We start from the raw sequence: 21,886 nt of genomic DNA, 5'->3' as shown, positions 1-21,886 counted from the left end.
AGAGGTCCGATACTATGTTGGGGTACCCTTGGAAGCCTCAGGACCTCCTAACTACCCACCCCTAAGATTCTCCTCATCCAGCCTGACAGTGAATGTAGCACAGACCTCACACTCTATCTTTCCTTGCGGGAGAGGAAGTAGACTGGAGATACGTATCTTGGAATCATGAACCTACAGGCAGTTTTTAAAACCATGAGGCTGAATGATCGGCAAGGAAGCAGTGAAACTGAGGACCAAGATCAGAGCTGTGGAGGTGGCCTGGGAAACACGTAGCTGAGGAAGGGAGCAAAAGCTGCCCAGGAAGTAGAAGGAGAGCCAAGAGTGTCCGAGAACCAGTGACAAAAGAGACTGCAGAAAGAGTGATCAACTGAGCCATTGTGGACAGACTGAGACAGAGAAACCTGGCACAGGCGTCTTATCACAGCAAGTGACACTGTTTTTGAAGGCTCCAAAACATGTAGCACCTCACTCTATCAACATGCAGGGGGAAAGCAATGGAGCGGTAAACATCATTCCACTACACTATTTACATACACATCTTTAATAACTATATTTTACTGAAAATTATTGTACTCTGTGTACTATGCTTAAGAATTCAATTAAGTTCTTCTCGCAATCCTGTAAAGTGGGCAGGGAACACAAGACTGAGAAAGGTTCCCTCAGAAGTGCCCTCTCTTATTTAGCAGCTATCTTATGTCAAAATTGGAAGTGGAGGATTCTCCTGCTTTAACTTAGCCCTAACAGTAGCAGGTACCTATCTGAGTAATATTTTCCAAAAGGAAATCCTGAGACCGAGTACAGAAGAATGAAAGCTGGTTAAATATTCATATCCTGACTTTTACAATAAAGAGTAAGTTACCAATATTTAAATGTTTACCAAATTTCCAAGTGTTTTTAAAGAATCCTATGTCCTCTTTAAAAAAAAAAAAACTGAGCACTGTATACAGTAGGAAAGAGTAAAATATTAATAAATGTAGAATGCCCATTTTGATTTCTTACAGTAGAGAGGATATAAGTGCCATGACAAATCAAAACTGAAAAAGCATTTATTTAAGATTACACAAAACACTCACATGTTTTCTCTCAGTAAGATACCGAAGAATAAGGCCCAAAACCTCTGCCGCTGCCACATACACCTCTTTATATTTTATAAAGGACATATTATTGACCAAAGCTTGAAAGTATCTATAACAAATATAGAAAATAAATATGCATAAAATAATCCATTCTGTTACCTGACAGCAATTATAACAATTTTATTCCTCGTGCCATATAAATAGCACAAATTGAGAAAACACAAACATAAAACGTGATCTGAATTATCTGTACAGATATATATCTGAAGATGTATTTAAGGCTCTGACTTGACCAGGAAGAAACATGAAAGCCAGTTCATCACACAGGGCCTGCTATATCCCCCCAAAAAACCCCCCAAAAACAAACAAACACAATGCTGGATACTATAAAACTATAGTGAAAAAGACGTTATTATCTAAGATCATGATTTACTGACTTCCTCTTAAAGCCATCTACTATGACAGAGAAGGACATAAAACAATGAAAAAGAGACTGAGTGCGAGTGCAGTGCCCCCAGATTTTGTGCGCAGAGGAGAGGGACTTTTCACTTTCAGCCTCACAGTGGCTCTGTAAGGTTTTCACTGGGGAAACCAGAGCTCAAAAAAGTAGCTTGTCTAAAAATAAGCTATTTCCTGGTGAATCTGCGTTGAGCAACAACAGGTGGCTGGTAGAGAGGACCAACTACATGGAACCACTTTCAAAGAAACAGGAAAAGCATGGAAGGGACATGGTGAAATCTATGCAGAACCATGATATAAACACTGACTTTTTAAAAATCCTAAAATAGTAGGACAATGAAGTACCTTTTGGTGCTGTTAACAAAATTATCTTACTAAAGCCCCTCCCCTTCATACTTAGGGCCTGCACCCACCCCCACCTGTGAAGGGCCCTAATAGAGGAAGAAACAGTGTGGCTGCAGCTAAGCCAAAAAGCACAGTAACATGGCAGGCAGCACAAGGTCCAGGGAGTCCTCGCTTCATGGTCATTACCCTATAATGAATGGTCTCAAGAGAGCTGAGTTGCTTTCAGGGGTAAATGTTGAAAATGTCAGTTTAGAAAATAAGAAAGAAAATATTTAATTCTCAAAATGTACATGAAAATATTACACTAATTTTTAAAAGCTCACCCTTCCTCATTTGCTCTATTAACATATTTTTTCTCCCAAATGATCTCTAAACCTAACTAATTTTAGGTAGAAATATTTTTAACATGGGTTTTAGCCTGTACGTTTATCAAAATTAAACCATAATCCAGTCTATTTCCAATTCAGGAATACTTTAACCTAAAAAGAAATCAAAGCAAAAACTATGACACTTACTTTATACTCTCTATGCCACATACTGGATCGTAGGGAGGCAAGTTATTGGCCATTACAATACCTAATAATTGAATTCCTACTGAATTGTCTTTAGAATTAGGATCTTTACTGGAAAACTTTTCAAATATTAAGCTGAAATGTAAACGTAAAAGAAAAGTACAGATTATCATATAATAAAAGAAGCGGCAGGAAGACAAATATAAAATTTTCTACAGCTAAATTTCAGGGTAAGAAATATCTTTTCTCTTCCCATATCTAACACCCTTCTTGTTAATAGCCCATCCTCTTTGTTCACATTCAGGTTATTCTAGCTTTGGAACACAGCGTTTTATATCTTCCTATAATTATTTACCCCAATTCTCCCTTACTTGATAGTAAAACCTTCTGAAAGTCTTAGCTGGCCTTGGGCAGTGCTAAAAGAAATCAGAGAAAAGTCCTGCAGTCCACCCTGGGCTGGTACAGTCAAGGGCAGAGCACATTCCACATGCTCTGTGCTGGAAGAAAGCCAGGGCTGAGTCGACAGACAGGGCAGAGGCTACCTGGAGGTGATGACCTGCCCACAAATGCTTCTAGTGTCAAACTTTGGAGATTGTGATTTTATGAGTAGCAGCAATATACTCTTACAAAATTATTCTATTTCAAATTATATTACTCCTCCATTTCAAGTAATTACATTTCATTGTAATCACTATTTATGACATTCTACATTTAAAAAATTTCTAATGATACTACAAAATCTAGTAAATTTATACCTGTAAGGAATGGATAAGCAATCCTTCCAGCATTCAACAAGGGTTTTTATAATTTCAAGGTTGTGACTAAACACAGCTCTTCTTTGATGAAAAACATGCTTCATTAGGAAATGAAGCAATCGATTTGCCAACACTTCATCTTTAGGAACCCCCTGAAATGGTATAGAAATTCTATATTAATATGTAGCATTCCATTCTGAAAAAGCATTTTTAAATCCAAAAGTCTATTTATGAAAGAGATGTGGCATTTTACTGAGGAATCCAGCTCCTGCTTAGATTTTCAGGTGCGACCACGGAAAGTTATAAAGGCTTTACTGACAGGCCTCAAAAGGGAAAGCTGGAAGTAGAGAGGCTGGCAAAATAAATGCCAAAAAAACCCAGGGGCTTCAATCACAGAGGAGTTTTCATAACCTCACATTCAGGGCCTACTGACATTTATTTGACATATATATACTCTTAATAAATCAATTATCTAGCTTCCAAGCTCCTAGCAGGTAAAAGCAACAAACAAAAAAGCAAACACTGACAGCAGTACCACAGCAATATAACAATTAATGCTAAAAATGATCACTCTAAGTCATTAAGAGGAGTTTGAACTATTTATTATATACTCAACAAAGAACTGATAGACTACTTACTATAGGAGTAGCTAATCCTGTCCAGGAAAGAACAGTAACCACTATTTCAACCACCATATAGTGAATTCCTTCTCCTCCACTGTTTTCGGAAAAAACCAGCTGCAGCAAGGGACTAAGCCAGTACTTTGCATAAGGGCGAAAGACCTAGTAGAGAATTTTAAAAATTGTTTTAAAAGTCAAATATCAAATATTGTTTTAAATAACTGAAATATTAATCCAGAAACATATCTTCCATCAGCTAAAATTTTATATTACGACGACCTAAATCCAAAACAGGTATAAATTCCAACAATTACCCTGCTTAATCAGATCAAATTCTCTGTTGAATGCTCTCCTCATGGGCCCCTGAAACCTCAATTCGATGGAAATAGATTTATTATTAATGTTTTCTTTGCTTAAAATCTTTCTGATATACCTATGCTCATAGAAATCAAAATATTCTATATCGACCTTATCCTATATGAATCATATGTAGCTTTAGAGAATTCAAATTTTATTTTACTCCAATGCACAGAGTATATGAAAAATTAGAATATGCAAATTAGGTAGGTGCACGTGGCTAATTTTTTTTCATTTCTTCTTGTATTACGGAAGTCATTCTGTTAGAGACTTCACATACCCAAGACTCTGAAATCTAAATAAAATGTATCTATATACTAAATTCCATTTAGTTCATTTTAGAAATTGTTATTTTGATTCAAAAAGGCAGACTAAAGTATAATTCAAGCTATCTTCTTAACCTTTGCCACCTTTTTTAAAAATGTTTTCTCAGGGATTTCTCATCTACTTTCACAGCTTAAATCTATGTGGTCTCAAGTCTTTTTTATGCACCTCTGTAAGTAAAAAAAAATTTGAACACTCTCCATGTTATATCTATTGGTTTCTTTGTAAATTATAAATGCAAACTTATTTATTATTAAAACATAATAGATAAATTTAAAGGATGAAATTTTTAAAATAAATGTAAATACAAATTCTAGTCTTTCTTCCATAAAACAGATTGTCTTGAACATCTCCTTCTGGAAACCAATGCCCTGATCATTCCAGAGCCCCAGATATGAACAGTGCTCCAGGGACATCTCTCAGTGATGTCTCAGAGGCACCTCACATCTACATGAATTCAGCAGGCTTCCTTGTCAAACTACACACCCACACCCAGCCTACCAAGAATAACCCAAACACAAAAACACCAGTTCCTTTTTTGCTAGCCATAAAGTCAACACTTATAGGAATGTGTGCTAGAAATCACATGTAACCCTTAGTGTTTGAGTTGAACTGAGTTCCCTAAAAGAATACTGAAGTCCTAACTTCCAGTACCTGTAAATGTGAACTTATTTAGAAATGGAATCTTTGAAGACTATCAAGAGAAGTCACTGAGGGCCCTAATCCAATAAGTATCCTTATTAAAAGGGTAAATTTGTACATATGAGATTCTGAGAGGGAAGACAATGTGAAAGCTCATGGAGAAGACTATCTATATGCTGAGAAATACCGGAGGCCACTATAAGCCGGAAGAGAGGCCTGAAACAGATTTTCCCTCATAGCTTTCAAAAAGAACCAACCCTACCAACACCTCGACCTCAAACTTTTGGCTTCCAGTTTGTCACTTAAGCCATCTAGTTCTGTGGTACCTCTGATATTGCAACCCTAGGAGTTAGAAACCAAGCATGACCTTGAGAAACACGGGCCCTGCTACAGTCTCAGGTCAGCCCTCATGACCATCTCCCAACAGCCTTGTGGCCTTCGGCTCACATTTGCAGTGTTGCCTAGAAGGACCTTCTGTGGAGCCACGTGGATCATGTCACTCTACCTAGAACCCTTCAGTGGCTCCCTACCAGTCAACAAATAGGCTGGATCCTCTGTATGGACCTGAAGGCCTGGCTCAGCTCATCTGCCACACAGACATGTAGTCATACCATTTACACTTTTCTTCTGGACCATGTAACCATAGTCTGTGTATTCAGTGCAGATGTGCTTGGCTCTCTCAGGGCCCATCTCTGCTCACACTGCTGCTTCTATGCAGAACGTAAACTCTCACTGTTACAACACTTAGCTCAAGGGCTCTCTCGAATATCTATCCTAACTCCCACTGGTGGAGGATGATCCTCCCTAACACAGTACTGTATATAGACCAACTGATAAATTCAGCAACTTTCTGAGTTGGCTTTTTTCATATAAAGTTAACAGGAATAATTTTACCACCTGCTCTGCTACTATTAACCAAGAAGGTTGGCTGCCATAACAAAGTTATGTACTTATAAAAAGATCACTTTTAACTCAATAGAAGTTAATTTACATGTTTTAAAAGAAAATGATACAAGGATGATGTTGAACAAATACATATAATTGGCTAATTTATTCAGAGAACAAAAATATTATGCTCTATTCCTTTACATCTTTGTTTGTTGTGGATTTTTTTTAAGTAGTTGCACATAACTGCAAAAATGTTTAAAGAAATAATAAATGACTTACTTCTTCTGTATTAATAACAAGCTTGGCTATGAAGAGACGAATATTTAATGACACCGATGGATTTCCTAGTTTGTCATGAAGAAATTTCATCCAAGGAGGAAGATTTCTTGGCACTGAACCCTAAAATGATACCCTCAAAATTACCTTAAAAAGCAGAATAAAATAACTTCACATTTTGAGACAAGGGTGACCAAGTAAAACATGAGCAACAAAATAATGTTTATCTGACATGGAATTTGATTTAGTCTTTGATATTAAATGTTCACTTTTAGTATGATACCAATGAATAATATTAAGTGAGACAATATAAGATTAGCAGAAAAAAGACCTCTTCTTCTTTAGGCAGGATTTGATTTCTTTGCATGTGCTTAATCAGGGCTGTCATGGTTGCCATACATTCATGTTGATTGAGTTCATCCATCTCTAATTCCAGGATATCATCTTGAATAATGGGGTCTTTATGCTCCTATGAAAAGGGAAGAATCAGATTATGCAGAGTACAATTAAAATTTCAGTTTACATAATATTCTGATTTTAGGCGTAATACCATGAAACACACACTTAGGTAACAATGATAATTTGGTAATAATATCAAACACGCTTGGTATGTTTTCTTATTAAACAACTAAAAAAATAAACAGGACCTCATGTCTTCCTACATTCTAGATGTATATTTCCAATCTGACCCTTGTGTACGTTGTCACTCCCTTGGGGTCACACTCAGGTCATAGCATCCATGCAGACATGTGCTGCTTTGTACAAACAGCAAGATCTTTTCAAATGTGTCTTGGAGGCCCCAGAAGCCTCAATACCTTGAGAGTAATAACTTTTAGTTGCCACTTTATGGAGAAAGTGCAGCTCTGAAGTATTATTATAAGACACGTGGTTGCCTATTTTTTTTCCTCAATAAATTGAAAAAAAGTTTTTCTCTGAAAATCTTTGTAAAGTCCTTAATTTGTGTTGAAATTTTAATCAATAGAACAAAACTTTACAACCATTCTTGATTCTAAAATACTCTGAGAAAATACAGCAGTGATAATCACTTTATAAATGTAATGAACTGAGGTTTGACATATACATACACTAAATTTTATACACACACATACACATACACACACACATAGGGTTGAATAATTTGGTATTTTCTAGCACAGATCATTTCCAGGAAAAATAGACTTAGAGAAAATTTTTGGACAATTACTAAGTACTTGCAGAGACTGAATAGAAAGAGAAATAAAAATGGCCCTAGATAATTTCTGTAATTCTGTCTGCTCTGGTGGCAGGAACGATTCCAGAATATCACTTCCCTAGATGGACAGTATTTGGAAACATACTCCTCTTAAAACTGCTGTACCCATGGTCTATCCCCCCAAATATAATGCATAATTTCTATAAAATCGGGGTTTTAAAAATGATAGGAAATAGTGTTATATTTTAGTAACAGCAGGACTAAATAACATTGAAACAATAAATTTCATGCACAATCAAGGTTACATGAGACAATAAAAAATTCAGTAAGCCATAAAATCAATCACAGCAATCTTAATGTTAAAGGATTAATTATGTTATTTGACTGTATTCAGATCTACTCAACAACGTTTTTACTCAGAATCACTGTATCTCAAGATGTTGCTCACAAGGACTGAATGAATCTAAAACTGGAGATTTGGGTCATGCAATCAGATAGAAGGCAAGAGTAGTGAACCCAAGATGCCTTGCTATAAGTGGTCTATTAATAAAATCTCACTGAACAGTGCAACCATAATAGAACAAGTCACATTTTTTTATTACCCAGCGCAGATGATCTCAGTGAAAGAACTATTGAATGGTCTTCCCTTTGAAGCATTCGTTTAAAAAGAGAGGAACCAACTTTAGGGGCAACATAAAGCATAGTCAAGCTCGATTTTAAAAATACGTTATTCCTCCGTTCCTCTTTCTCAGGCTGGGGCTTAGATCTTGGAAAATTCTCCAAACTAATACTGTTCTCTGAAGACTACTGACAGAGAAGTGGCTTCCTCTGTAACAAGGAAGCCCTCTTCCTTTACAAATGCTAATAATATTCTTAAATATGTAAAATGTGATCACCCGTCTTCGAAAAGGACCAGTGGTAGATTTAGGGTCTTGGTATGAATAGCTCTGAACTCCAGTTGAGAAATCAAATTGACTCATTTCCTCACTCAGGCTACTGTCTGCCCAATATGACAAGGAAGATATATAATGAGGACCACCTGAAATATAAATAAAAAGAAAATACATTTATTCAATATATTAAGAAATGTATTTCTCTAAGCTCAAATGATATTAAAAGAATACTGTTAACTAAAGCTTTTCATCAAGCCTATGATTCTCAACTTATATCCAGATTAACAAAGCAAAAAGGAAATAAGGAAAAGATCGCCTTTTGTTTTCTCATTATTGAGAAGTTATTTTCTATTGTCATGGACAAAGAAATTAAGTTAAACTGGATCCAAGTTTTGAATATGATATTAAAAGAATTTCTTTTTATTTAAAATTTACATGATGTACATTTTGCCCATAAAGTTTAACATAAGTGTGGAAAAAGATATAACTGAAAAATAACATCTTAAATACATAAGAGACTTGGAAAACTGGTCCAAATGTTATCCTCAAATTGAGAAAACAAAGCTACGCAGAAAAATTAAGCAGAAAATTGAAACAAGGAGTATCTGGATAGAGAGAGATTTAATTTTAAGTAGAGGCCAGGGGGAATGTCCTTCAGGAGTTGGCATTAAATAAAATGTCATGAACCATGCTGCTATCTGGGGCCAAGTTTATTCCAGGCTGAGAGAGTATCTTGTGCAAATGCCCAGAGGCAAAAGTGAGCCAGTCCTACAGGCACAGACAGGAGGATGGGCAGCCTGAGTAGCTCTGCCTTGAGGAAGGTGGGAGATGATGCGGGCTTTGGAACAGAGAAGTGGCAGGATGGAATTTGTATTTTAACATAGATTTTTAAATAATATACATACATAATAATCCATATACAAACAAATATCAAGCCAATCTTGCATTTTTTTAAAAAGGTATACCATGTCTGAGCCCCCTTTGGCCACTTAGAGATCTTTCTATGCAATGAAAGTATAGTTAATTGCATTTCTTTCAAGATACAATTCAACTGATCGCTTAAAAAAACTTCAAACTCAATTTCAATGTTTTAGGGTACTTAAGTATTTTCCTTTATGTAACAAATACCAATCATCAGAATCTTTCTCATCATGTTCAAAACATCCTACCTGAATCCCCATTTGCTGCTTCCCTGGCTTCTTTCCTAATTTCAATGTACCTTTTCTTTCTTTCCATAGGAACCTATTAGGCAGACCAAACACACAATTTAAAACTTTAGAATCATGGTTACATGTTTTCTATTTATTAGTAATCTGGCAAAAACTCCAAAATTAATTATTAAATTTTTAAACAAAACTTTTATCAAACTTAAAAACATTCAAAAATATCCACAAGGAAATATCCTTTAAGGAAAGCTTTTCCCACAGATTCCCACAGAACCCCAGAGGAGCACGTGCCTCCCTTTCTGGGCTTTGGGATACAATGTGTGCTAAGCTCTAACAGCCACATGCCTGGAATACCAATAATTTGTACTTAACCTGTGAGCCTCAGTTTCTTCAACTATATGGTTATGATATATTATAGCGCCTTATGGTGCTGTTGTGAAGTTTAGAAGTAACATATAGCAAGTGTCTGAATGCTTAATAAACCAGCATTTTGTTTTTTAGTTCTTTGAACGTGTGCCTAGAAAAAAGTTACCAATCTTGTGCCAAAAGGGCACAAGGCAAAAAGCGACCATTTATATGAACTGGTGAACCACTAAGACATGGTCGAGGTCAATAGCTGTGAAGAGGTACGTGAATGATAGCTCCTGGCCCAACCTCACATTTCCAATGGGCTGGGAAAGACTGCATCCACACTCTTTCCACCAATTGCTTAGGCTGGCATATCAAACTTAGCTTGGCTAAAATCAAGCTCGTCACATTTGCCAGAGTAAGTTTTGCAATTATCCCCCTGACCTCTGTACATGGCATCCCATTATCCTGCCAAATAACCGAACCAAGGCCACAGGGTCATAATTCTGTACCCAATGAATTGCAATTTCATTGACCAGAAGAATTTACTCAGAAAACAACTGCTAGAATTTGTCCTAACAGCTCCTTTTACTGGCATTTCTTTCCTTTACTAGTCAAGAAAGGGAAAAATCGAGTTTGATGAATTTCATTGTAGTTGCCTTTTTGTTGTAGTTGCCTCAGATTGAAATACTGGAACTTGCCAGTTTTTGTAGTTCAAAGCAGACTTGAATACTGGAAATTTAATATGCTGGCATAATGCATATTTTTCTCTATAAGCACTTGGTAAGATTTTTTTAAACTTAGAAACAGCATTGAAAAATTTCACTCACCTCAACTTCTACAGGAAATGTATAGCAGCGCTTCAGGTCTATCAGATTTTCAAAAATAAGCAAGTTCTGTGAATCCAAAGAATCACATAAAAATATCTGAATAGTGGAGTCCTTATTACTGATGCTACTACAAAAATGATGCTACTTAATAACTCACTGAGAAGCACTTCAGCTTTATATATATGAGGAACTAAAAGAACTACATCTATAATAATATAAGATACAAATTACAATATAACTTTAATTGATCTAATCTAACTTTTGAAATCCTATAATGACAACAACAGTGTACACCTGAGGAATGGCTTACCTTTTCTGGTTTTTCACTAAACAGAAAACCTTGGTAAAATTTTAATTCGTTGAAGATACAGCAAATAACAGAAATGGCGCAGTTGTATGCAGCACAATGGTAAAGTCTTCTCCTCTCCAGCAACTGATTCTCACCAGCCATGTTCTCTGTAAATGCATCATAACACAATCTGCGGTGGAGATGAGGTAAAAAATTAATTTGTGTAACAGGGAAATCGTTGCTCAAGTTCAACAATGCCAGACAACAGGATCTCAATTCAGTTCAGCCTTTTCTGAGTGTCAGGTTTGTGCCCAACATAGTACTAGGCACTGGGAACAGAAGACTAGCAAGTCACTGTGCCCATACACATCTCAAGTCAAAGGTCATGTCCATGGTTTTCATCATACTGCAGTAAGCACAGTGATAGCAACAAGCACAGTAAGATAAGAGATGTAAGCACGGAGGACAGAAGTTCAGCCTCAGGAGCCAAAAAAGGTTTTAAGAGAAAAATCAGAGTTTCGAATTATAAATTAGCCCAAGAAAAAATGTACACAGTCATTTATAAGTTATTATCACTTATAAAAAGGGAGACGCCATATGGTATGTTCAGAGGATGAAATGAGCAGTGCCTAGCAGTGAGTGAAAGGTACAGAGCGGTGCATTCCTAGAAGAGCTTGTCTACCATACTAAGGAGCTTGGACTTCATCTTATAGGCCAAGGTCACCAAACCATGCTCTGGTGACCAAGCATTTTTGAAAATAGTTTTCTTGGAATATAGCCATGCCCATTAATTTACATAGTGTTTATGGCTGATTTCACAGTATAGTGTGGTAGTTGCAACTGAGACCAGATGGCCCGCAAACCCCAAAATAGTTACTATCAGACTCTTTGCAGAAAAAGTTTGTCCACCCTACTACTGAAGATGGAAGGGTTTTAGACAGAGAAGTTAAACAATCGGGTTCGTATTACAACTATATTATTATTATTATGGCAGCAGTATGGAAAACTGAGAAAGACAAGCCTAGGAGCAGGAGAATTATAAAGGATAATGCAGTGGTTCAGCAAAGAACACCAGATGCTATGACACAGCTGTATGAAGGCGGAATGAAATAAGGCCACTGCTTTCAGAAATACTGAGGAGATAAAATCTACCCAATCTGCCAACCACTAGGGCGTGCATCAAGGTTGGAGAGATGAAGATGAAGAAGGAATAAAATACAATTCCCAAGTCTCTTGTTTATGCAAATGAGTGAACAGTGATGTCATTCACTGAAGAGGTAAAGTAAGGACTAGAAGACCAGGAAAGTAACAATCCATTTGTTCTACGTATGCAAAATGAGACGTGGCAGAATATCTACTGAGAAGAAACTTCATTATAAGGCTGGTTTTAGAGAAAACGTATTTGATTACTTTGTGTTTTATACAATGCCTGCTTAAAGGTATTTTTACGCTCCTTTTAATTTCAAATGATGGTCAGAAAAATTAAAATACACTAATCCTGTCTGTAAATCATTCCACTAAAAATATATAAAACTATTGAGGGGGAAAAGGGTAGGATAAACAGTAAAAGAAAAAAAATGATTTTTGTTCTTTATGAAAGATGTGTATAACATTCTAAATTAAAGTCCATCTAAGTAGTTTGTACATACGAAAAACCAAGAAAGTTATAAATATTCAGTAAACAAACTTAAATATTTATTCACATTATACACATGCTTAAAAATATATGTATCAAAAACATTAAATCAAATATAACTCAAAATTAACTAAAACCTTACTTAATAAGTATCTTTGTAAGTTCACTTCCTTCTGTAATACGTGAGCCATGGAAAACTTGATTAATTTTGGATTCCTTAGAGTGAACATCATCTTTTGGAAGACGAGAATACATCACATCTAGCATCTTATAATAGCCCATCTTCTTGATGATTTGAGTCTCAAAGGAAGATTCATTTAGCTAAGAAAAGGTAACAAATGATTATCTTTGGTCTTATCTAACATGAAAAAAATGTATTGACTACGTCAAATTTAATATTCAATACCCTTAAAATGGAAAGTAATTTTAACAAAGATGTTAAATCACTTTAATAAAAGATAGTCCAGGGTCTAAAATGTGGAAATAAGTACTAATGTGTTATATTGAGTGAGACAGGATTAATGCACAATGTCCAATGAGTGAGCTTAGGGTATGAGTATACAACTTTTGCATAAAATCTTATTGAAGGTACGATAATAACAGGTGAAAATTCGATTTTTAAAAAACATAATTTCAACTATGTATATTAAAATCTCCACTGACAATGTATCATTTGAGTATTTACAATATTCTTAACAGCATTCACCAGGAGGCTGAATGATGCCCCCACCCCCAAAGATATCCATGTCCCAAGCCCTGAAACTCATGAATATATCTTCATAAAGCAAAATGGCACTTTACAAATTTTATTAATAGGGAGATAATACTGGATTGTTTATGTGGACCCAAAATAAAACCACATGTAACCTCGTAAAAGGAGTAAATAGGGAGAGCAGATAGAAACAGGCGAAGTGGCAATGGAGGCAGAGACTGGAGTGATATAGCCACAAGTCAAGAAATGCCAGCAGCCACCAGAAGCTTGAAGATGCAAGGAATGAGTACTCAGGGGCAAGTGTGGCCCTTGCAACACACTGATTTTAGCTCAGTGTAACTGATTTTGGACTTCTGGCCTCCAAAACTGTGAGAGAATAAATTTCTATTGTTCTATGGCATCGAGTTATGGTAACGTTACAGCAGATTCATGAAACTAATATATATTTTGGTATCAAGAGTTGGGGCCTGCTATAACAAAATGCCAAAAATATAAAAGGGCTTTGAAATTGGATGATGGGTATAGGATGAAAGAATTCTGTGATATATGACAGAAAGAACCTAGGTTACCTTGTAGAGATTGTTGGTAGAAATTCTGACATTAAAGGCAGGGCTCAGAAGGAAATGAAGAGCATGAGAGAGAAAGCCAATATTGTCTTAGAGAATATCTCAACCATCATAAACATCTTTCTGGTAGAAATATGGACATTAAAGTACTTGCTGGTGAGGTCTCAGAAAAAAATAAAAAACATATTTTTGCAAACTGAAGGAAAAGGGATCCTTGTTATAGTGGTAGAAAACTCAGCTAAATAGTATTCTATAGTTGTGCAGAAAGCAAGAACTTGTAAGCTATACAATTTAATATTTAGCGGAGAAGATTCACAAACAAATTGGTTGAAGGCACAGTCTGATTCTTTCTTTGATGCTTATAATAAAATGTGAGATACAAGATATAAACTGAGGCAAGAATTCTTAGGCAACAAGAAGCAGAACTTGATAATTTGGAAAATTCTCAGCCTATCTAGACTGTAAAAGATGCTAACATTTAGGAGATTCACTGGATAGAAGACCAAGGGTGTGGCTGGACAATCTGTGGCTAGCGCTGAAAAAATTAAGTATGTGAGGGTGGTTCCATAGTGTACTGGTTAGCATGTCTGGTTTACACGCAGAAGGTTCTGGGTTCGCGTCCCAGGTAGAGCCATCGACCATACCCCAGATGCGCCAGGCCCCCAGGGTGCACCAGGGGTGTCAGGCCTCGGTGCATGCCATGAGCATGTGGGAGGAGACGTCCTGCCTTCAGAGATCCAGTTCTTAAGGGGAATGGCAACATCCATAGGTTAGGGGTGGAGGGGGGGAGAGAATTAAAGAGGAGGAAAAAAAAAATTAAGTATGTGACTCACGGGTGCCCTCGATTATTTCAGCAGAAACCAGGAATAGAGATAAAATTATCTAGCAGATATCAGTGGATGACTCTCTTTTGTCTATTGGAGTAAATCTCCAGACATACATAAGAGAATTACAAGGTTTTTGAGAATGTTAAACCAGAGGAAACATTTCCAGATGAAATGAAAAAAGGCTACTGTACTCCCAAAATTCTATAAGCAAGAATTATATTGATAAAATACTCAGCTGCAAACATATGCTATCCTTCAAGAAAAAAGAATGACTCCATGGATGGAGACTCTGGTCCAGAGGGGCAGGGCTTCAGGCCACAGAGCATTATTCTCAGGCTGTGAAACCTAACAGAATTTAATTTTGATATTTCTTTGAAATACTAACTCCTTTCTTACCTCCATTTTCTCTTTTTTGGAATAGAAATGTCTGTAATTGTCATCCTATGCCAGTCCCACCACTGTATTAAGGAAGCAAATAATTTGTTTCCTAGTTTCATAGGTCAGATGGAGAGAATTTTGCCCCAAGAGGAATCATACCCAGAATCTCACCCATATCGGATTTATATCATTTAGATGGTGAGATTTGGGTCAGCAAATGATATTTAAATGAGATTTTGGGCTTCAAAGTTGATGCTTTAATGAATTTAAATTTGGGGGGATGTTGGGATAGGATAAATCTAGTCTGCAAGTGGAAATATTTGGGGAGGTGAACTGTATTGAGCTGAATAACAGCCTCAAAAATATCCATGTTTTAATCCCTGGAACTTGTGAATATTATCTTATCTGACAAAAAAAAAAAAAATGATTATACAGATGGAATTAAGTAAACGATCCCAAGATGGGGAGATTAAGGAGGCCCTAAATGCAATCACATATTTATAAGGAGGCAGAAAGAGAGATTAGACAAAAAAGGAGGAAGCAATGTGATCACATAAGGAGAAACAAGAGTGATGTAGCCACAAGCCAAATGCTGGCAGGCTACAGAAGCTACAAGAGGCAAGAAATAGATTTTCCTATAGAGCCTCCAAAGTAAGCGCAGCCCTGGCAACACCTTGATTTCAACCCAATTAAACTGATTTCTGATCTGGCCTCCAAAACTGTGAGAGAACAAATTCGGTTGCTATAAGCCACATTTGTGATAATTTATTATAGTAGCTTCAGGAAACTAATGCAGATCCTATGTAACCACAGGCTGTTATCTAAATGCAGAGGTAGTTTGGAGAAACATGGCAGACTGAGAAATGTGCCCTGATCTCGATCCTTGAAACAACAATAAGCTGAACATCTAAAACTCAACAAAAAACACCCAAACTGCACACCAGCACGTCTGAGCGTGGGATGTGCACATAAGAGTTACCACAGGTCTGAACCCCGGGTGTCGGGCAGTGGGCTGGGAGAAATAAAGAAGCTCCTTCTCACAGCCAGAGCTCCCTGCAGGAGGAGGGGGAGGGGAGAAGGTGGAGCGAGTTCCCTGAACAGCCCTGCCTGGGAGTGCTGTGAGCTCCCCGCAGATGGCTGGAGGTAGGGCCCAGTCATCAGGGCAGAAAGCAGAGAAGCGGGGATGAGAGAAAAAATAGTTGATTTTTACCGGCCACGGTTGCAAAACCAAGGCTGAGCTACAGCCCCCAAACCCGAACCCAGAGGGCCACCCCCATACTCTCTGAGACCAAAAACCAGGGAGCCCCAGGGGAATCTGAGCAAACACTACCGAAACTGTCGCTAACACTGACAGGGACTGAGATGAGGTGATTAAACATCTGTAAGGGGAAAAAAAAAGGCATTATTAAGGCTTTATATAAAGCAGGGATCCAAAAGGCTTAGATGCCACCAACTAGGAAATCAAAAGAAAAGCGCCTTCCTTGCAACAGGCTAAAGAGAGATCTTTATATAATAAATCTTCTTTCTGGGGGAAAAAAAAGCAGTTACACTACCATTAATGCCCAGGCGGAGAAACAGTCCATGAAACACCAAGAACAACCAAGGTGACAAGGCAGCTCAGAAAGAAAGAAAAATCTCCAGAAAACAAGCTTACAGACATAGAAATATGTGACTTAAATGACAGAAAATTCTGGACGGTACTTCTGAAAAAATTCAGTGAGATCCAGAATGAGTCATATCAACAATTTCAGGAACTAAAAAAACAACTAGATGAGCAGAATGAGTTCTTTAGCAAGGAGACGTTGAAACCCTCAAAAAGAACAGAATAGATCTTCTGGAGATAAAAAAAAAACAAAAACAAAAAACAACAACAAAAAAACACTGTAAGAGTTGAAAAATGAAATAATGAGCTTTGGAAAGAGAGTTGACTAATTGAAGGAAAGGAATAGTGACAGAAATCTAGAAATACATCAGAATGAAGAAGAGAGAAACTGAAGAATGAAAAATAATGAAAGAGAAATTCAAGAACTAGCTGATACCATCAGGAGAGGAAACATAAGAATAATGGGCATTTCTGAAGGCAAAGAAAAAGAGCAGGACTAGAAAGCATTTTCAGACAAATAGTGGACAAGAATATCCCAAATCTAAGGAATGAGCTAGAGCTTGGAATTTGATAAGCCAACAGAATATCCAATTATCTCAACCCAAAAAGGCCTTTACCAAGGCACACTGTATTAAAATTAACAAAAATCAATTACAAAGATAGAATTCTCAGGGCAGTGAGGGAAAAAAACCATGGTAAGTTAAAGGAAAACCCATCAGATTATCGTCGGACTTCTCAGCACAAACTTTAAAAGTTTGAAAATTATTAAGTAAAAAGAACTACCAGCCTAGAGTAATGTATCCAGCAAAGCTCTCCTTTAGATATGAAAGAGAAAGAAAGACCTTTCCAGACATAAAAAAGTTGAGGGAATTCTCCACTACGAGGCTTGAACTACAGGAAATACTAAAAGGGGTCAACGCACCTTAAATAAAATGACAAAAAAGAAAAAATACATAATTAGGAGTAAGGTGTCTAAGGCAATAGAAACAGAGAAGTGCAACTCTTACTAAGAACATGGCACTATAGCTTAAAGAGTAAGAAGAGAACTGCTATAGCAAGGTAGCAATGAACGATCAGCATACAGAGGGACAAACTGAGACAATGATGACTGAAAAGGGGAGGATTCAAAGATCCAAATTTGCAAAGGCAGAATGGGAATAGGGCATGCGCAGAAGAAAATGGACGACTGCATAGCTATAACTATCCTTTACATATTCGTAATGGTAACCCACACACCAAAGATTCAAAACTGAAGTATATAACATAAAACAAGAAAAACTAGAGGGAAAACACACGAAACTCGACCAAAATAAAGAAAACAGAAATGCAAGGACAAGGAAGCAATGGAAATAACCGAACTACCAGAAAGTAAAAGATAAAATGACTATATGAAGACCTCGTATTTCAATAATCACTCTAAAGGTAAATGGACTGAACTCACCAATAAAAAGACACAGAGATGCAGAATCAAAAAACAAAACCCAACTCTATGCTGCCTCCAGGAGACACATCTCAGCTCCAAAGACAAATATATACTCAAAGTGAAAGGGTGAAAAATGATATTCCAAGCAAATGGCATTCAGAGAAAAGCGGGTGTAGCGGTACTAATATCAGATGAAATAGACTTCAAATAAACAAGGTCAAGAAAGATACTGAGGAACACTTCATAATGATAAAGGGAATCATTCACCAATAAGAAATAACACATTAATATCTATGCTCCCAATAAGGGAGCCCCGAAATACGTAATTTCTAACAGAACTAAAGGGAGAAACAGACCAAAACACGATCGTAGCAGGGGACCTACATATTAGACCAACCGGAGTTAACTGACATTTACAGAGCCTTCCATCGCAAAACAGCTGCTTATATATTCTTCTCTAGTACACATGGAACATTCTCAAAATTGACCACATACTGAGACACAGAGATAGCCTCAAAAATATAAGAGGGTTGGAATCATACCAACCATATTCTCTGATCATAATGCTTTGAAACTAGAGATCAACTATAAAAAATAAAGCAGAAAGGACTATAAATACATGAAGATTAAACAACATGCTACTATTGAAGAATAACTGGGTCAGAGAAGAAATAAAAGGAGAGATCAAAAGATACATAGTAACAAATGATAATGACAGCACAACATATCAAAACTTCTATGACACCACAAAAGCAGTCATAAGAGGAAAGTTCATATCATTATAGGCCTACCTCCAAAAACAAGAACGAGCCCAAATAAACAGCCTAATGCTTCATCTTAAAAAACTAGAAAAGGAAGAAAAAATGAAGGCTAAAGTCAGCAGAAGGAAAGAAATAATCAAAATTAGAGCAGACAGAAGTGAAATTGAAAACAAAACAAAAAAAAAATAGAAAAAATAAATGCAATAAAGAACTAGTTCTTTGAGAAGTTAATAAAATTAGACTCACTAAAGAGAAAAAAAAAGGACACAAATAAACAAAATCAGAGATGAAAGAGGGGAAATTATGAGACACCGCAGAAATGCAAAGGATGACACAAAAATACTGTAAAATGTACGTAACACCAAATTTAATAACCTAGAAGAAATGGACACGTACTTAAAAAAATACAACCTTCCTAGATTGAATCAAAAAGAACTGAAAGATCTAAATAGACCAATCAGCAGTATGGAAGTTGAAACAATCAACAGAAACCTACCACAAAGTAAAAGTCCAGGACCAGATGGTTCCACCACTGAATGCTATCAAACATTCGAATAAGATTGAATACCTATTCTCCTCAAACTCTTCCAGAAAATTGAAGAGGAGGCAATACTTCCCAACTCATTTTATGAGGCCAATATCACTCTGATACCAAAATCTGGTAAAGATAACACACAAAAAAAGAAAACTACAGACGAATATCTCTCAGGAACACAGATGTAAAAATCCTAAATAAGATACTAGTGAACCGAATACAACAACGTATTAAAAAGATTATACACCACGATCAAGTTAGCATCATCCCAGAGGAACAGAGATGGTTCAACATATGCAAACCGATTAATGTGATACACCACATAAACAAACTAAAAAATAAGAATCATATGATCATATCAATAGATGCAGAAAAGGCCTTTGACAAGATAAAGCATCCATTTATGATTAAAACAATTAACAAAATTGGTAGAGAAAGAAAGTATCTTAACATCATAAAGGTCATATAAGACAACCCCTCAACCAACATTATACTTAATGGCGAAAAACTAAAAATGTTCCAAGATCAGGAAGAAGGCAAGGCTGTCCACTATCGCCACTGTTATTCAATATAACATTGGAGGTCCTAGCCAAGTGAAATAAGAAAAGAGAAAGATATAAAAGGCATCCAAATAGGAAACGAAGAAGTCAAACTGTCATTATTTGCGGATGACATCATTCTCTATATACAAAACCCTAAAGACTCCACAAAAACACTACTAGAAACAATAAGCAACTACAGTAAAGTCTCTAGATACAAAATCAACGTTCAAAAATCCGTAGCGTTCCTATCCTCTAATAATGAAGTATCAGAAAAAGAAGTGGAAAAAATAATTCCATTTGTAATTGCAAGAAAAAGAATAAAATATCTAGGAATAAATCTAACGAAACACGTGGATCTATATAATGAAAACTACAAGACCCTATTAAAAGAAATCAAAGAATATACAAAGAAATGGAAAGATATTCCGTGTTCTTGGATTGGAAGAATCAACATAGTTAAAATGATCATATTACCTAAAACATTATACAGGTTTAAGTAATCTCTATCAAAATCCCATTGGCATTCTTTAAAGAAATAGAACAAAAAAATCTTCAGATTTGTATGGAAGCACAAAAGACCCCAAACTGCCAAAGCCATCCTGAGAAAAAAGAACGAGGCTGGAGGCATCACTCTGCCCCACTTCAAAGTATACTACACAAAGCGACAGTAATCAAAACGGCATGGTATTGGCAGCAAAGCAGATGCACAGACCAGTGGAACACAATCAAGAATCTGGTAAAAATCCCATGTTTATATGCGCAAATAATTTTCGACAAAAAGACAAAAACATAACAGTGGAGAAAGGAAAGTCTCTTCAATAAATGGTGCTGGGAAAACTAGAAAGTCACCTGCAAAAGAATGAAACTAGACTGTTGTCTATCACCATATACCAAAATTAACTCAAAGTGGATTAAGGACCTGAATGTAAGACCTGAAACAATAAAATGCATAGAACAAAACATAGGAACTAAACTCAAGGACCTTGGACTTAAAGAGGATTTTATGAATTTGACCTCAAAGGCAAGGGAAATAAAAGCAAAAATAAATGAATGGGACTGCATCAAACTAAAAAGCTTCCACTCAGGCAAAGAAACAATGAACAAAGTAAAGAGACAATCACCCAAATGGGAAAATATACTTGCAAGTGACACCTCCGATAAGGGCCTAATATCCAAAATATACAAGGAACTCATACAAGTCAATAAAAACAACAAAAAAATGATCCAATTAAAAAGTGAGCAGAGGACCTGAACAGACACTTCTCCCTAGAGGACATATAAATGGCCAAGAAATTTTTCAAAAGTTGCTCAACATCACTAGCTATTAGGGAAAAAATGTAAATGAAAACCACAATGAGATGCCATCTCATATCCGTTAAAATAGCTATAATCAACAGGACAAGTAATAATAAATGTTGTAGAGGATGCAGAGAAAATGGAACTCTCATACAATGTTGATGGTATAGTCACTATGAAAAACAGTACAGAGATTCCTCAAAAAACTAATAATTGATCTACCATATGATCAAGCAATCCCTCTACTGAGTATTTACCCCAAAGGCTTGAAAACTCATATCCGAAAAGATATTTGCACACCGATGTTCATAGCAGCATTATTTACGGTGGCCAGGACATGGAAGGAATCGAAGTGTCCTATGATAGATGATTAGCTAAAGAAACTCTGTACATATATACAATGGAATATTACTCAGCCACAAGAAGAAATGAAATACTGCCATTTGTGACAACATGGATGGACCTCAAGATAATCACGCTAAGGAGAATAAGCCAGACAGAAAAAGTTGAAAGTCATATGATATCACTTATATTTTGGATATAAACCTAAAAGCAACAAATGAACAGGACAAACAAACAGAGACCAATGAACATGGAAAACAGACTAGTGGTTACCAGAGGAGAGGGGGGAAGGG

General features: G+C 36.4%; 1 protein-coding gene across 7 annotated transcripts in view; it reads right to left on the bottom strand.

The window, feature by feature from the left end:
- PRKDC (protein kinase, DNA-activated, catalytic polypeptide) overlaps window positions 1-21,886 on the bottom strand; it is a 192,933-nt gene that overhangs the window by 71,924 nt on the left and 99,123 nt on the right. For all 7 annotated transcript variants that reach the window (XM_023526089.1, XM_011385363.2, XM_011385365.2 and 4 more), the window contains 11 exons: window positions 12,751-12,929; window positions 10,994-11,162; window positions 10,684-10,749; window positions 9,509-9,581; window positions 8,343-8,485; window positions 6,586-6,723; window positions 6,258-6,377; window positions 3,786-3,929; window positions 3,148-3,299; window positions 2,396-2,527; window positions 1,074-1,185 (listed from right to left, as the gene is read on the bottom strand). In XM_023526089.1, the coding sequence (XP_023381857.1) occupies window positions 1,074-1,185; window positions 2,396-2,527; window positions 3,148-3,299; window positions 3,786-3,929; window positions 6,258-6,377; window positions 6,586-6,723; window positions 8,343-8,485; window positions 9,509-9,581; window positions 10,684-10,749; window positions 10,994-11,162; window positions 12,751-12,929 (1,428 nt within the window). The remainder of the gene's footprint in view (window positions 1-1,073; window positions 1,186-2,395; window positions 2,528-3,147; window positions 3,300-3,785; window positions 3,930-6,257; window positions 6,378-6,585; window positions 6,724-8,342; window positions 8,486-9,508; window positions 9,582-10,683; window positions 10,750-10,993; window positions 11,163-12,750; window positions 12,930-21,886) is intronic.

Source organism: Pteropus vampyrus, unplaced genomic scaffold (assembly GCF_000151845.1).
Source record: "Pteropus vampyrus isolate Shadow unplaced genomic scaffold, Pvam_2.0 Scaffold702, whole genome shotgun sequence".
In the NCBI taxonomy this organism is placed as follows: domain Eukaryota; kingdom Metazoa; phylum Chordata; class Mammalia; order Chiroptera; family Pteropodidae; genus Pteropus; species Pteropus vampyrus.
This window is presented reverse-complemented; position numbering and strand designations above follow the sequence as displayed.